Raw genomic sequence first — 17,968 nt, 5'->3', positions numbered from 1 at the left:
TCCTCTGTCTGTAATTCCTGTGTATCCCATAAAGTATGTTTACAAAAGAAAAAAAAAAATTAAAACATGTTGCCACTGCTGATTTCTGTGTTCCATCTGACTGCCAAAAAATACCCTGCACCATGTTCATTCCAGTGACCTGAACCACGTGTCCTGTGTGATGTTGTTGTAATATGGTGCTTTGGGGAGGAGAAATCTTACACATTAAGCCAGTCAGGCAGATGAAAAGAAACAGCATTCAAACCTGGAGTAAGGGTAGGCCCGCTATATATTAGGGGTTACATTAAGTCCAACCAAAAGAATTTTAAAAAGCAGAGAGAAAAACTGATTGATGAAAACATTTTCAATATGAAAATGTTGGTTCTTCTCAATCAAAATATCTTGTGGAAAAGTACTGAGTTTTACAGTAGTTTTAAAGAAAGGTTTCAAAGTAATTTTAAATAGAATTTAAAGCATCTTTTTCATAACTTTCCCCATTTAATTTAATTTATATACTTATTTTCTTTTTTTTTATTGCCATTATATATTGCATGAAATTAAGCGCCAATGTTACAATTTAATTAATATCAAATACTAGATTTTTTTTAATGTTACTGGGATTAACTGCTTTAGTATGGCAACCTTGATGTCTTTCTATTGAAATATTTCAAACTACTTAATTCTGTTAAATTCTTGGAGATTTCAGCTATTCTTGAGTCCAGCCAGATTTCTAAAAGTTGGACTCCCTTGGGACAGAAATTTCATTTCTCCATACATCTCCTTTCACAAATGAATAAGCACATACATGTCAAAGATGGTTATACATCTTTCATGAACAAAAGCTCTTAAGAAGCAGTGTCATTGTGTTATGTTCTACTAAGTGTTAGAACCATTTTACCATTTATTAAAAGATCTACTCATACCTCATCAACCCCTGTAGGATATTTATAAATATAACCTTAGAGCACAGGGTGATCAAATTATACCTTCACTTTTCCCAAGTGTTTCCTCATTTGCACAGTGCTATGCTTCCCTTGGGTGCAGTATTCACACACATACATAGGGCCATCAACACTCACACCACATAGCACACACCTGAGGATTCCTGCACTTTAAATAACATCAGAAACATTTATTGCTGAGTGTTGTACACAAAGTATATATTTTGTCAACTGGAATTGTTTCTTGTCCATGTGTCATCTGGATTTTTTTTCTTACATTGCATTGCCTTCAGAAATATTTATTCTTCATTTGAAAGCTATCTGCAATCAATATATAATGGAATTTTGAAGAGTGGAAGAGTACATGTAATTGTCAGACAACTGTATTTTTTTGTACAGTATTCAGCTCTGTTTTGCCTGGCCATATATACACCCTTGAAAAACTTCTTTTTTATATCTTCACAGTGAAGAATCTGTTTGCATTCCAGACTGTAATCGATCTGAGTCAAGTAGAGAGGAGAAAAAGGTTCCTGTTAAAGAGGATGCCCTAACAGTCAAAAAGACTGGAAACTGTGTCAGTCTAATAGTTCCACAGCAAGACTGTCAGCTGCAAGACCTACTCAAACAGTTAAGAACACCTGCTGCTTAACAGAGAGTCCAATTGCATTTGATGGCTGTGTTTTGTTGTCTCCAGCCACAATGTCCTGGCCAATGGTCCTTGTCCAATTTTGTGAGCTCAGTAGAGTTGCCACTGAATAGCCTGGGAATCTCCCAGAGAGAACTCAGACATTGCAGAAGAGAAAGTAGGTACCATTCTCATGTCTCAGTAAGTACCAGACCAGTTCTAGAAGTCACTGAGATGAAGAACAGATGGAAAAAGACAGATACAGGGGCCTGACCATCTGTGAATGATGAAAAAACTCATCATCTCATGGGACAAAGAGGTCCCATGATACACACCAAATTTCACTTACAGTCTTTCAGTCTAAATAATGCCATGCAATTCATACTGGGCAGTGTTGTTCAGCTCATGTCCTCAAATCCCTTGTGCAACATTATATATGTGTCCCAACCCCAGTGTGGACATTTTCCACATCAGGGCCTAACTACCCCTTTATATTAGTATTACAAGTGGCTTCAGATTTTTCAAGATGAAAAGTGACACAAAAATAGAAGTAGTGGGTACATTATGTGATGCCTTATAAGGCTATTTCTAATTAAGGGAAGTTATGACATCCTGCATCACCTGTGAGCATCATTCACATATATATGATAAAATCAACTAAGGAATGGGATGTTTTAGGAAGCTTTCACAAAGCAGGCATCACGGCATCATTTCTTTTGCATTTCTTGCATCATATTTGCATTTCTGATTTGATTAAATCCAATGAATAAGAAACTGCTTAATAATTCACAGGAGTAATTTTCTGGCTAAATCCCATGTGCAAAGATAGTTCTGTAATTATTTATCAGGCATGCCAAACATCTAAAATTCCTCCAATTTCATGCTGTTTGCGGAGGATAGAAGTCAAATCAACTGTTGACTCTGGAGATAGAACTGGGAGAGAAAATGAGGGGTTTTTTTTGGTTGGTTGGTTGGTTGGTTGGTTGGTTTTTTGTTTGTGTGTATGTGGTTTTTGTGTTTCTTTCTCTTGTGCACTGCTTGTACACTTGATTTCAGTGTCAGGTAAGGTGGTGGTTTCTATTTTTCCCAGTTTCTATTTCATACCTTTAGCAATGAAAACAACGAAAAATCATGTTGACCAAGTAATACTGAAAACACCTTAAAGCATGTAGCTGCATCAGGAAGCAGAACTCAGAGTTCAAGAGGTGCCATTGTCCTCTCTCCATCCTGTGAATAGAATGCTCCAGTGTAGCAGAAATATGCTCAGAGATGCTTGAAATGGCATTATTCGGACAAAATGTGTAACACAGCTCTAGTTACCTTAATTTATAATTGCAATGAGGTCATGGTAGTAGAGGAAAGAAGACACATCTGATACCAGGATCATTCTTGCATTTTGGGTGATGACCATTGGTGTACTAGAAATGTTTCATTCAGATACTGGACTCTCCATTTCCCACTCTAACCATGCATGCTGCTGAAGCAGCTGCTGGAATTAGCATCACTGGTGGCTGCACTGGGAGGTCACTGGCAAAGGTTTTGTCCATCAACTCTCTCTCACTTTGTAGTTTCTTTTATCCTTACATATTAAAGTCATTCATAAAAATGTCAGCTGGGTTTTTCATGAGGAAAGGAGGTATCAACAGATTATAGTTTGTGGAGTAATATAAATAATTGCTCTCACTGTTGACAACAGAAAACTACTCTGAAAAATAATTGCAAAAAAGTGTTTATTTCTAGAACTCAGGACGTGAAAAAATTATTTTTGCCTGTATCATTCCTCTTTTCTGTTTTGTTGTCATTTATCTCCATAGGAAAAGCAATATCAGAATAATTTAAACTAAATAACTTGAGTGATATATCACTAGCAGTATATTTGTGTGTGGCAGAATTGTCTTTTACCTAGGGAAACAATTACATAGGCATGTAGAGGTTTTCTTAAAAGCTTTTCAAAATCAGAGAAATGTAACAACATAAAGCATTACAGTGGTAGAATTGACCTAGTTTAGACATTTTTTGTTCTGCATCCAGTTATCCAGGTTGTCCTATATTTCTGGGAGAAACAAGAACTTGCGTCTTCATAGTTGTATACGGGAGTTCACCACTTCTACCATTTATTTAATTTCATTTCTTTAGCATGTTGCCAGGCACTAGCATTCTCCCAGGGATGAAGAACTTGGGTCACTAAAAGCAAAAGGAATAATGATCTGAGATTGCAAGTGACAAGATGAAAGAAAGTGCATAGGTGTCCCTTCTTAATTTTTTCACAGGTACACACACACACACACACACACACACACGATCCCTTGTGAAGAACCAAGCTTTAAATAAGTCTACAAATAGCACACAAATCCTTTTCAGGCAGACTAATTATATCACTGAGTCTTTAATAAGGTTTCAGCAAATGAATCTAAAAGGAAAGCAGGTTCTTACTTATTTATTATTTATTCTTATTTACTTTGAATAACAAGAGTTCTCTTTGGCAGAAAGTTATATTGGCTGAGCCAAGTACAGAAGTTTATCCTGCTTACCACTGCCAGCTGCTTCTGGGGATAACACAGGAAGACTTCACCCTTAAATACAGGAGAACTCTGAACAGTGTTGGGGTTATACCTTAACTGCAACACTTCACCATTGAAACATCTGGGCATAAATTTGCCACCAATTTTAGCTCCATAAAATTTAGACCAGTGTTCTGAAATATGAACTTTCATTCATGGACTTACAAATTTAAGAATTTGAAATCATGCTTTACTGTAGTCACATGAGGACAAGTTGCAAACATATCATACATGTCCCATCAGATTATTGTCCAGTGTCTGTTTGCAGCTATACCACTTCAAATCTGGAGTTAGATATCCATATTAGTATGTGATACAGAACAAAAATTCCCTTAAATGTTTGTATTAACCTATATAATTCCACTTATATTTTGGTTTCCACTGCTGAGTAATACTATAAAACTATGAATTCCAACTTTTCTTGAAAAAAAATTAATTCCATAATTTTAAACTGATTTTCCAAGTTCAGTCAAAGATATTAAGAGAACAAGTGACTTATTTTCAAATTGCATAGGCTTTCAGTAACTGTACCCAGTACCAGTCCCCAGGCACCCATCATCAGAATTAATTTTGGCAACTCTGGGTAATTAATGAGAATGGCACCCTTGTTAAAATATGAGAGTTTTCAGCTGCTGTGTCTCTCAATTTCTCCTCCTGTTTTTCATTTCTTCTGCATTTTGAAGGACCTAACAAAACAAATTTGCTTCACTAGCACCTGGCTAAAGAAACCCTTGTGGCAGACCTATGCACCATCTCATAAATAATCATACCACAGAGGAAAAAATGCTGCAACAAAACATCTACTACCTCAACCAAAACAAAAGATAATTCTAGACAGTTAAAAAAATATATGTGTAAAGGGAGAGGAATATTTTTTTTACACCTAAGTGTATAAGAAGCAGTTAATACCCTTCATGGATATAGAAGAAAAGCCTTAAAGACAAAATTCAAGTGTCTCTAAAGAGATTCAGTAAGGGGAAAAAATGGCAAATAAAACTAATTGCTATTCTCTCATCAAGTGGTCAACTGTAGAAGAAATATTTGAAATAGCAGCTACTTCAGAAGTTCTTTCATTTTTTCCGATTTCATTTCTTGTACATATTATATCCTGGTAGGTCTAGCAGGCAGGGAAAAAGCCAGTCTATCAAAATCAAAGCAGTTTTTAGTAAAGACAATGGAGAAACAATTACTATGTCTGGTTCTCAGGAAATGTCTCTTGTGCATAAAGCTGAACCTTTAACCTATAAAAAAGGAAATTAAAACAAAAAAATGTGCTGAAAATGGCTTTGTTTTACAAAAAAAAAGTTGCTAACATTTTGGTATCACCGATTGAGTTTGCCGCACTCTGCTCTATTCAGTGCAATGCGCCAGCAGAAGAGCAGAGTAGGGTAGAAAACTTTGTATTCAGCCAAACTTTGTAGTGGAATTCCTTTGGGAGTTCAAAAGTGCAATTCATCTGTTTTCAACTGAGGGAGCCAAAATCTGTTTACAAGAAAAATCAAAAATTTCACTGTCCTAGAGTTTCCCATCATTGAAGAGTCAAGGCAGAGCTGGGCATAGTAAATGTAAACAATTCCATTCCTAGACATTCTAACGTATGTCTGTGATCTGTTTTTATTTCTCTGTTTTTAATTTGTGGGCACTGCATGGTTTCCAGTTAACTTGACAGTGTTCCAATCAATATGCAGTTAGAGCAGGATCTTAAAGTATTATCACTGCAATTTATCCACAACCCAGTTTTATGCCAATATAAGAAAACAAGTGGTTTTCCTTTCACAGAGGCAATAAATGATTGCATACTTCAGTCCAGTGTTGACTTCCTAGTAAGCAGGTACTGCATGATAAAGCATATGATATATTTCTGACAGGGAAATTCTTATTATTGCTTGGAAGGTTATTAGGACTTCAGCTATATGGCTCACTCCTTACTGTAAATTATTGAATCAAAAAGTTTGGAAAAGACCTCTGAGATCATCGAGTGCTATTGTAAACCCAACATCACTGTGTTCACCACTAAACCATTTTCCCAAGTGACACCTCCAAATGTGTTTTGAACACTTCCAGGGATGCTGACTCTACCACTTCCTTGGGGAGGGAACCTGTTCCAATGCCTCACCACCTATTCAGTGAATGGACCTTGTCTCCTACTCAGTTAATATCAAGGAATTTGAAATGAATAATGGTCAAGTCTTACAGGCTTTTGCACAAAATTTACATTAAACAGCAACTGGGTCTCCTTCAGAGCCCTAGGATCAACATGAGAGCCACATGCACAGATTACTCTTGGGCAGAGTACAAAAACAGTGAATGAGTGTATCAGCCAGACTGACCCAAACCCAAACTGAGATTCAGGGAGGTTGGTGACTTGCTCCACTGAAGATTTAACTGTTAGCTTTCTTCCTTTCTTTGCCAAGGGCTAGATGCAAAATCAGATTTCATCCTTTCCCCTTCCCCAGGTTTTTCAGCCTCATATCTCTCCTTAATAATTGTCTCTTTAACTGTGACCAGGGAGGGGGGAACATGTTCCCTTTACAAACTTATTATCTGACTCTCAGGCCATGAAAATATCTACATGCATTTAGTACACATTTAAAGGGTTTGAACATCTGTACTAGGCCAATGCTTGAAGTCAGGAGGGGTGCTAGAATATACCACTTTCTTTGGGCAAGCATTTCTATTTGCGTTGACCAATCCTTCATGTTAATGGCATTTATTTCACCCCTGTGGCAGGCAGGTCTGTTCAGATCCTTCTAAGACGTCACGAGCAGGACATGCAGGACTGGATCTATGTCCTCTCTTTCTGTCTGATCAAAGTTACAAGTGCCAGATCATTCTACCTCCTGGTCCAGGTCAAACTCAGCAACACCTGGGACAAGGCTTCATGGTCATCATACCGGAACTAGAGGCAAGATCTTGTCTGCCAAACAATCCAAATTCTGCTCCTGCTGCTGTCACTGAGCTCCCACTGAGCTCAGGACTCAGCATGACCAGTGAGCCAGGGCTCCCAAACAGTTCTCAACACCCACTGAGTATGTGTTGCAAGGAGACAAATGCATAGTCCTCAGTGGGAACAGTTTTACTCTGGAAGGCATTCGTGCCAGCTCCTGTTCAGTCCAGAACCACACCCACAGTGTGATTGAATCAAAGAGTCAAAGTGAGCAGTGCTACAGGTTAGACTTTGCTTTTCCTTCTTGCTCTGATTGAGGTACAACAGAAGGAAGGGATTGTCTGAACAGCAAGTTACAAGCCACCAGCTGTTTTGCCTGGCATTTTGGGGACAGGGGCCTAACAGTCAACTTCCAAGATATGAATAACATCCTGGTGATCATTGCAGCAAAAGGGTGAACTCATATGTACTTATACAGATCATTTCCCAGTCTACCCTCTCTTAAAGTACCCATTGTTTTACATTGTGTTTGTCTACTGGATTCTGTCATGCTGTTTTTGAAGGCGAAAACTGTTGGCATATGTTGTGTTACATGATCCATCGTAATTTCATGCAGCATAATCACAGATGTGAACCCACGAGGAGGTTTTGTTTTACACTCAGCGTGCAACTTTTTCTTTAGATGACCAGAAGAGCTATTAAATTGATAGTTTGAGGCAAGCCTCCACAGGAAGGCTGGTATAAAGTCATCTGTATTCAGTAAACTATGTGCTTTGCAAACTGTTATGCTGCAGGCTAACATGTGAGGATATCTATCGCAGACTTAAAAAGCAAACAAAAATCAAATTTGCAATAATCTGCCAGGGTGTCCAATGTTGTTGTCTTTTCAAAAATCCTAAATGACTATAGCAAATATTTAGGAAACCAAAGCAAATCGTCTAAAGTTTTGATGCATTTTATATATAAATCATGTTTATTTGTATGTGAAGACTGTTTTTTCTGTTGACATCATTTCAGAGTCATTGTCTGTTTCAGCTAAGAAATATTTCTAATATCTTCCTTATTTCCAAGAACTATATGTTAATGTATGTATGAACATCAGCTCATCAGACTGAGGAAGATGTAAAAGGAAATATTGTGTGTTTATAAAGGCCACAGTTGGCTTTTCTCAGGTATCAAGAGGAGAAAAATAAGCAACTTTGATAAAGAGCAGAGTATGATGGGATCTAAGGAGAATTTACCCTAAAAGGACTTATTTTGCAGAAAAGTGGAGCAAAATGTTTATTGCTGTCTCCAAACTCAGGTCACCATGAGCAGCTGCTTGTATAGCTTGTCAGGTATTTATTTCCTACTAGGAATATAGTTTCATTCTCTGAGCCAACCTGCAATTAAAAAAAAAAATATTTCTTTTGTCTAGTGGCATCTAGCTTGCCAAGTACCTCAATGAAGAAGAAGTTACCCATTAGAAGTGTCTCTCTACCTACAACCAGTATAACGCCTTTCTGTGTATTGCTCCAATACTTCCAAGTGGTGGGATACCAAGAGATTTTTTTCCCCAGCCTTAACAGATTACACTTCTTCATCTCCCAGTCTGTAATCCCTGCCCCATACCAGGAATCCATGTTCAGAACACTATACAAAGCTCCTTACCACTGAAAGCTCCCAGGCCAGCCCACATACCTTCCCCCTGCAATCTAGCTAGTCCAGGTCTCTCACTCAATCTCTTCAAACATTTAATTCTTCCCCACTCCTCCACACATCCCTCAGTCCCACAGCCCCTCTTCCTGACACCAGTCCAACAGAAGGGAAGCCATCAAGCTTCTCCCTCCCCCAGGATGGACACTGTCTATGTCCCAATGGCCTCAACAGAGGGGTCAGCAGTGGCCATGAACTAGCACAGAACAGGTGATGGCTGGATGCACAAGTGGCCTGTGAAATGAGCTGGCACACTGCTTGTTTTCCTAGAACATACAGGTAAAAATGATAGATATAGATATATTGTGATAGATATAGATGAAATCACAGTCAGCTTTATGATGAATATAAGGTCTGAAATACCATATACCCGTGGTATAGGTACAGGGACTATATCTTTAACATTGATGCAAGTTACCATCTTATCTTGTTTGCGTTTACAGCTCTAATGGGAAATCAGTTTCCTGGGCCCAGAATGAGAAAAGCAGCCGAGGAGCACACCTTTGGCAGCGGTTGTCAGTCCACATCAACAAAAAAGAGAACCCCAACCAAACTGCAGTGATCAAGCCTTTCTCTAAAAGCACAGATAGTAGCCGACACAGTAGCAGCGCTACATTTCCCGAGGCGAGTGCCAAAACGCTTTATGACGTTTCGGAAGCCGAAGAGCAATACCCAGCTCAGTACCGACCACAGACTCCCTCACCAATCAGCACTTTGAGCCACAGAACTGCCTCTGTCAGCCGAACAGAAGATGATGCCCCTACCTTCCAGTCAGAACCTCCTCAGCGAAGTAGCTCCTCTCAAGGCTCCCTCATGGAGCAGATCAGTAGTGTCGTTACTCGCTTCACAGCCAATATCAGCGAGCTGAACTCTATGATGCTTTCAACATCTACTCCAGGGACAATGGGGGCTGCTCCTCTCTGCTCTTCATACCTGATTCCACGGGAAATCCAGCTCCCTACAACAATGACCACGCTTGCAGAGATCCAACCTCTTCCTGCCATTGAAGTCAATGGCGCTTCACAGTCTGCTAGGAAAGCTTCAAATGACAGCATCAAAGAAGGCACTTCAGAGACCCCAGCAGCCAAGCAAGACCTGGAGGAGTTGGTGGCTTTAACTCCTCCTTCTCCTTTTAGAGACTCCATCGATTCTGGAAGTGCATCTCCCAGCTCTCCGGCTTCTGAATCAGCTCTCTGCATCCCGTCCTCTCCCAAATACGACACACTCCTCATCAGAGATTATACTCAAAGTTCTTCTTCGCTGTGAATGTAGTTCAAGACGATGTTGGATCTCAACAACCACAAGCAAGTAGTGAGGGGACAGCCAAGTCTTCAAGATCTCCAGTGTTTACGCAGACAGAGTGAGAGGCATTGGGTCATCTTGTGAGAAGTGGAAGGGAAGAAGAGGAATTACTTGAGAAGTGGAAACATCAGATTAATTATGCTGATTTAAAGACAAAATGACTCTTGGCAGATTATCGTGGCCTTAAAAAAACATGGGCTTTTCAGAAACACTGAATCTATTTTTGAGGGCTTATAAGGAGTCTGTTAATCCAGTTACATACCAAGTGCTTTGCTTTAGTATTACAATGAACTGTGTGTACAATATAGGGGACGGGGGAACTAGATTGTAAACAACTGTACAATGGTTTGTTTGTTTACTCTGATCCCTTACCCAGAAGTGAACCTTGATCTTTTATCAAGAATAGAAGACCAAACATTGAATGTACATTTTCTAACGGACTCAAATCTGGGACCAACCTGTCAAGCTATCTTTCTTTTTTTTTTTCTATGAAGATCTCAAAAAGCAGTAATGTATGTTCAATAACTACAAAACTTTTTGCTGAAGAATATTGTGTCTGTGGTACGTTACACGTGGATAACACTAAGCTGAGGCTTTGCAGTGAGTGACTGCAATACGGAGGGCTTTACAAGTGACTTCTCAACCTACACATTTGTTTATGAAATTCTCTTCTATCAGTATCAAAAGTTCAATTTATTAACATTGGATTCACCTTCACAACAACAAAACCCAAGGAAGATTTCCTGACTATTTCACCATGTTGCCAACTAATAATGAAGTAGCAAAAAATATTTTCTGGAGTACTGTTTTGTAATTCCCTTATCAGGGCAAGTTGTTGAGGTGAATATTCTCTTTCTAGCAGCACTACCAAGCTATATTATAGCTGCACTCCCTACTGAAATTAACACATTTTTATGGACATTCTCGTGATAATGTTACCAGTTAAAATACTTGCTCAGATTCCCATCTTTGCTTGTAAGGAACAGGTAAACACCCTAAGGAGTTTCTCCATCCTTTGAATGACCGAATTCTAGGATACCAATTTGGATTATGACGAATGCTAACTGCCAGTGGGAAGGTTGTCATAATCATAATTTATATATATATATAGGGAAAAAAACCCTGTGTCAAAGTCTGCTTAGAGGTTATTAAGCTGCTCTTTAATAAGCAACAATTTTAAACTTTGTTTTGCTGCTGATGCCTTGCAGCTATGAACAGTGACAAAAAAAAAAAAAAAAAAAAAAATACATTCAAAGCAATACAGAGTAAAGGTTAAAACAGAGAAGACCTAATGAGATATGAACCAACAGATTCTTTGTTTCTTAGCAACTCACAGAAGAAACAAGGGGATTCCTCATATTTTTTTTCCTATATCAAGGTAGTACAGTTTAGTGCACTTCATACTGTCACAGCACTTTTTTAATAAAGGCAGGGAAGAGTTTTAAAGTTTGAATAGTAGCTAAATAATTTTTGATAGGTGTAGTTACATAGAACTTGTAAGTCAGACCCTAAACGCACACTGTATTGGCTCTCTTCTTCATGACATAGCTGTCCTCAGGTGCCAAACTTTTATGGGTTTGTTTTATTTTATTGAAGGATAGCACGAAGTGATGAGTAATGTACTTCAATTCAAAGTTGAGTTGATGTAGCCTTATATAGAAGACAGCCTCAAGGAAGGGAGCCTTGAAATAAGGCTGCTATATTTTATTTTCAAAACCTTTAGATCTTGTTTCTTCAAAGAAAACAAATATTTTGTAATCAAAATTCATACCTCCTTTTCCTCCCCCATGTTCAAAATAATAAATATTTGATCAAACAAGTAAAAGATGAAAGCACATTCACATACTTTAGCAAAGAGTATTTTCTGTTCCTTTGGGATGCTTGTTTTACTATTATGTGTTGCACCCCAATTTGCTGCTCAACAACATTTAACAACGAAAAGTAATAGATGACTGAATCCAGACCAGCACCTCACAGAGATATTCTAGTGACTCTAGAGCCAGGCAGTGTTATCCAATTGCAGTCTGGGCATGCTTGCTTTGTCAGGTACAGTCATTTATCAGCTTTGCCTATAGCATGAACAGGCAGGTCACAAAACAGCTCTACTCCAGAAGGCAGATCCCTACATTAAGGCATGACTGAAGGTCCTTGTTGCCCATATGCAGTTCTTGCCTCCTCGCATGACTGATCAGCGTGGACTCAGTTCTGTGCAGCTGCATGGTTCCCAGACCAGAGCTCAGTTTTACCCCCTTGGTTCACAGTACTAGCATGTCTCATCATTCCCTAGCTGTCCATGTCTTCAGGAGAAAGCGTCTTCTGTCACAGGTCACAACCCACATTTAAGGGAAAAGCATGTCCAATCAGTCTGTGATACAAACCTCCTCCTTAAGGGAGTTTAGACCACTGAAATGTTGTTCGTGGACAACTTATATGACAATATTAGTCTCCCATCAGTGCAGTAATGTTTTAATAGAAACAGAGTGTACTGAGATAGTTAATGTGAATTTCAAAGGGATGCTATTACTATCTGTTCTCTTATACTTCAAATTATTGAACAATATTCTTACAAGAACATCCTCCACCTTGATCTTTCCTGTTCCTGTAGTCTGTTCTTATGGTGGTGGACAATTAATATAATTATATTCCTGTTAAAATCTGTGAGTTTCACTGCACTGTGAAATAATCAGCAGTGGAAGTAAGGATTATACAGACAAATATAAAAATGTTTCCTTAAATACAAAGCTAGTAAAAAGGAGTGAAAAATAGAAACTGTCAAGCTCAGCATAAATATACCTCTTCTGCTCTCAAATGGCGCCATCCTGGCCATAGCTATTGCTCAGAGCTTCCTGACAATGTTAATGTATACTGTCACGATGATATAGGTATGAGGATGCACCATGTGCCCACACACACAAAATCCTCAATCTAACACCTGAATGCATGTTTTAAGAGCCTAAAACCCTACTGTTGTGCAACCCAAATTTTAAACAATTTTGCTCACTCTCAGAGGAGTCATGTATCTTTTGCATATCCATTAGGTACAGCAGAAATTTTAATTGCACAAGGAACCATGGATGGACCCTGCTGGGATAGTACCCTCTTGGAGTCAGTCTATTTTTAATGAAAGGTAGGGCAACCTTAGGGGCATTTAAAGAAGGCAGAATCCACTTTAATTGTACAGGCTAGAATACATCAACATCACTTTGTATGATGTGTTTGAACTTCAACAAAGGGAGGAAAGGTTTTCTGGAAAAGAAAGCAACAATGGTGTAATGCCTGTAGTAATAATACAGATGAGCCCAGTGGGAGATTTGCAAGACTGGAAAGTTCTTTAGGAGAAGCCAGTGGATTTGACACAAGAGAAAAAAATAATACAAATGGCAGACATCATGACTTCATTATTCTGTTTGTATGCTAGTCTCTGTCTAGGACATTACGATATAGTGGCAGGAGTTTTCAGACATAAATGCAAAAGTTACAATCATGAACACTTTTCAGTCTAACTAAAGAATGTGTAAGTACCAACTGAATGGCTTGAAATTTGCCTTCCAATTTAGTGCTGCTGCCAGAAAGGGAATTAAAGGATTTGAAACTATTGTCATTCTTGACTGCAGGGACCTCAAAAAAATCTCTTCTTTCTTTTGTGCACCAGGCCAACCCTAAAGAGTGATGGTGTAACCACCTCTGATCTGTGCTCTTGAAATAAAGTGAGTCACTCTGGCAGACCAGTTGGGAAGGTCTTTGCAATACTGAAGAACTGTATTTTTAAATTGTCTCTGAAGAATGATTGCATGACTTTGAAGATGTGCTTCCTTGTACTTCTATCTGAACATTTGGTGCCTAGACTCATGCAGATACCTTAGACCAGAGATTTTTAGACCACAGTCCACAAATCACTTGCTGATGTTTCATGGGACCCTGGTTGATCACAAGGTGCTGGCTTCTTCCATTGATTTCCAGCTACAAAAGTGAGATAGAAACTAAATGCTAATTAAAAAAACTGTTAAAAGTTCTACAAGAAAAAAAAAATGTTATGTTAGTTTGCTTGGATGTTTATTCAGTTGCTGTGTTTGTAAAGGAAAACTTTTGTTAAAAACTGGGAGAATAAGATATCAAAAGAAAGTAAATGGGAAGGCCAGGTCATGATTCTCACTCTGGATGATAGCAGAGCTCCCCTGGGAATGTTTTCTTTAGTGTGCAAGACCAAACTGAAAGACAGCATATCTGTGGGTGTAAGATCTGTAAAGGAAAGTGTGCAACCTTGTTATTCTGCTGAATACACCATTTATGAGGTGAGAGGATAAAAGATGACAGCAACAGACAGCATACAAAAGAGTTGGTTCCTTAGGGAAATCAGAGCACCATGCTCAGGATTAATAATGTGGCCATGACTTTTTTATTGTGTTGGAGACCACTGCCAGGGATGACTCAAAAAAAAAAATACTTTGGAGCCTAAAGTTTGGATTTCAGTAGAATGTAATACCTACATTTTGAGCTCAATTTAAAAACAACTATTCAAATGCCACCTTAATCTAGCATCTAGCAGAGTATGTCTGTGTATGCTCAGAACTAGCCTGATCATCACACATCTAAGGATACCTAACTCATGTTAAAACCCTTCAGGGATGCAGAAAACACTGCTTCTTAAGTTAAATCCCTATATATCCCATGAGAGAGGACAGAGAATGCATAGTACAGTTTCCTGGCTGCAAAGTGCTCTAATGACTCAGTGTTGAGACCCTCTGTTCATTTCCCTTCACAGGACAGAAACAAATTCAAGAGTATTGCAGTGGAAAAGGAACAGTGAAACCTGATAAGATAAACACTGAATAAAATTAGAGATCATATATGACCATTTAATATAAAATACTTTAAAAATCTCTGGAGCAGAGACAAGGTGAGTATTTTAACTCCAAAGAAGTGGCGGCAACCTTTTGTCTGGGCTACGTATTGGCTAAAAAGAAAGTTAAATGCTTCCCTGAAAAGAGTTTTAGTGACAGGAGGGAAGGATGTGCCCTTCGATAACTTTGTATCTGCAGAAATCTTGTCTTCCATCTGGAGTTCTCAGACCCCTTCATGGAAAGGAGAGATTGAGTCTTCTTGGATAGGTGAAGGAATTAAACTTGAGGTTCCTACTTCTCTGACACTGCATAAAAAGGGATCCATTTAATTTTCCTCCAGCCACAAAGGTGACCTGAAACAAAATGCATAGTTGTCTCCAAAAATTGATCCCAGTGGAAAATTAGCATTTTCTGCACATTGCATTTCCATACTGGCTCAAATAGAGTATTCCTAGACATCTCTTTCCTTGTTGTGTTGCTTTCCTGGGCACTAGCTCTTCTCACAAACTCCACAGCAAGGTTAGATATTTAACAAAAGGTTCTGACCTCCACACTAGAGCAAAAAAACCTATTTATTACATGGAATAATTTTAAGTGGTGAAGTTCTTTGCTGGCATTGACCCTTAATCTATTGAGGTCAATGGAATCATTCCTGATTAATATGCATGTAAAGAAAATCAAAGTTGGATAGTGGCCACTGAAGTCTAGATTTTGGCTATTTGTTCTGCAGAGAATGGTAATGACAGGATGTTCTTCCCACTCTCTTTTGAATCAAACAGCAGAGGGATTTTATTAGGTTCATTCCTGAAGCTAGGCTTGGTGAATAGGTCCTTCCTGCCATTCATCTTTATCATTCCTACTTTATCTGGTAGCCCAATGGGAAAATCACCCTCTAACTAAATGTGTTAAGGGATGTGAGAGAACATGTCCAAAAATAAGCAACAGGTGACAGTTTTCTGGCAGTTTCATGAATCTCCTAAAAGGAAGTCAATACTCTCCAAGAGCATCATCCATCTGCTACCCATTTGAGTGTGTAGCTCATCTAGTAAACACTTAAGTTGAATTACCTGAACTCACTTTTTTTGCGGTGGTTTCTTATTACATTCTCAGTAAAAATCTCTGCAATTGCCACTTACAATTTTATACTGTGAAAAGAAAAAGAGATACAGACCAGTGAAGCATAAAGGTAAGTAAAAAATTCATCTGGGTGATGAATTGGTGTATATGGCTGGTTTTGTCTCACCTGAGCAATGACAGTACTAACAAACAATAATCATTAAGTCACTCCGATCTGCCAAATGGGAACAAATATACTATGTATATTACATGTACTAATAGGATTATATGGCAGCTGCTGGTGGTATTTGTAATTAGAAATCTATATAGAATATAGATGTTTTAGAGAGATGGTGCCAATTCCAAAAGATTTGTGTGGGCTACAAGTGCTTGTAATTATTTTTTTTTAATTTGCTAATAACTTATGAAGAACTGGTTTCAAACATTCTGTGACTGTTTGTTCTTTTTTATGTTGTTGCTGCTTATACTATTAAAACATAGAGAATGTAAAGTTATTATTTTGATGTGAACTGAAAATGATTTTTCATAAAATTTAACATTTTTATCAGCTTTGGTTTGCTTTCTACCTGTACAAATGTAATTTATTTTAGCATTGAAGAACACACTTGCTTGTTTCTCAATTGTCTACATCATGTTATAGTTGGTGTTTATGTAGAGTCAGGTACTTTTTGAACAGTATTAAAAAAAATCTGTGATATGACTGAAAACTGGATTTTTTTTTTCTCAACCCTTACAGATATGTTTTCAGTGCATTTTTCTGCCTATACACAAACTCTTGAATTATAATCTTTCTCTCTTTTTCTCTCCCTCTCTGTTGTTTTAAAGGATTAACATTTATGGTATCATAGTTACATAACGCTCTAGTATAGTTTGATCTTTGTCTTTTGAGGCAAACACAATCGCATTGATGAGGCATATATAGATTTGCAAACTGAGAGGAAATAGTAAAATAATCTGCTCTTGAGCAACAGAAAACAAAACTGTTCAACTTAGAATCATATATCAAAACATTATTTTTATAGATATTGTAAGAAACTACTTTTGTAGGTTCACATCTAATCTTGAACTGCAAAAAAAATCAGAGAAAATTTTTTATATCCTTTAACAATTTGGTTTCTAGTGCTCTGTCTTTGTGACAGCTAGGAATAAATGTCTTATCTTGGCTACATTCTGTTTCCAGCCAATAGATTCTGTTATACATTCCCTGCTAAATGCTTAAAAAAAACCAAACCAAAGCCACAACTCAAAAAAACCCATACCCACACAAAAAAAACCCCAAAAAACAACACAAAACCCCCCACAGAAAACAAAATAAAAAGAAACCCCAAACCAACCAACCAAACAAATAACAAATAAACCCCACAGAACAAAACCAACTTTCTAGTTTGGAAATCCTCTCCAACCCATTCCAAAATCTGGGGTTTGTAATAGTCTTAATATTCTTACATAGACTGACATGAATTTGGAATAACTACAATGCATGCAGTGAAATGCAGAGTGTGAACTGCAGCACTCAGATAAAAGACTATTATACACATTATTTTCTAAGCACGTCTCTAGAGAAACTGCTGAATCAGTTTATTTGCAGTTGAAAAACCAAGGGGAATAATTTGCAACACAATGGTAGGTAAAGTGCCCAGCTCCAGCTAAAAACAATGTGAATTCACATCATGTCTTTGAACCTAAAAGTCTACTTCCCAAAGTAAATTCTTTCCGTGTAGAAATCCACAGCAGTTGATTCAGTGAAATATACTGCTTTAGGTGAAGAATATTTTACCAAAAGAAGCATTGCAATTACATTGCCATTTGGAGAGAAAGACTTGGAAAATCATATGCAACATCTTGTTTCATTGCAGAATATTTTTTAAAGCAGTCTCTGGAACACTAGATCAAATTAGTTTCGTTTGCAAGAACAGTTGATTTATGCCACACTCCGTGACCACCTCTCAGCTGTGTTTCTTCAGAGTTTCTGTTATCACTACAGAATGATGACATTCAGAAACTAATAAACTAATAAATCTTATTCCAGATTAAATCACTAATCAATGTTTGCATTGATT

The 17,968-nt window shown here is 37.9% G+C and overlaps 1 protein-coding gene across 6 annotated transcripts in view; it reads left to right on the top strand.

The window, feature by feature from the left end:
• The window catches only part of GRM5 (glutamate metabotropic receptor 5), a 247,736-nt gene extending 231,121 nt beyond the window's left edge, over positions 1 to 16,615 (top strand). For 4 of the 6 annotated variants that reach the window (XM_017735964.1, XM_017735963.1, XM_017735966.1 and 1 more), the window contains 2 exons: positions 1,386 to 1,547; positions 9,132 to 16,615. In XM_017735964.1, coding sequence (XP_017591453.1) covers positions 1,386 to 1,547; positions 9,132 to 9,954 — 985 coding nt within the window. In that variant the 3' untranslated portion in view covers positions 9,955 to 16,615. The remainder of the gene's footprint in view (positions 1 to 1,385; positions 1,548 to 9,131) is intronic. The other 2 variants (XM_017735968.1, XM_017735967.1) reach the window with 1 other exon arrangement.
• Positions 16,616 to 17,968: the final 1,353 nt, after the last annotated feature.

This window comes from Corvus brachyrhynchos, unplaced genomic scaffold (assembly GCF_000691975.1).
Source record: "Corvus brachyrhynchos isolate BGI_N302 unplaced genomic scaffold, ASM69197v1 scaffold44, whole genome shotgun sequence".
In the NCBI taxonomy this organism is placed as follows: Eukaryota; Metazoa; Chordata; class Aves; order Passeriformes; family Corvidae; genus Corvus; species Corvus brachyrhynchos.
This window is presented reverse-complemented; position numbering and strand designations above follow the sequence as displayed.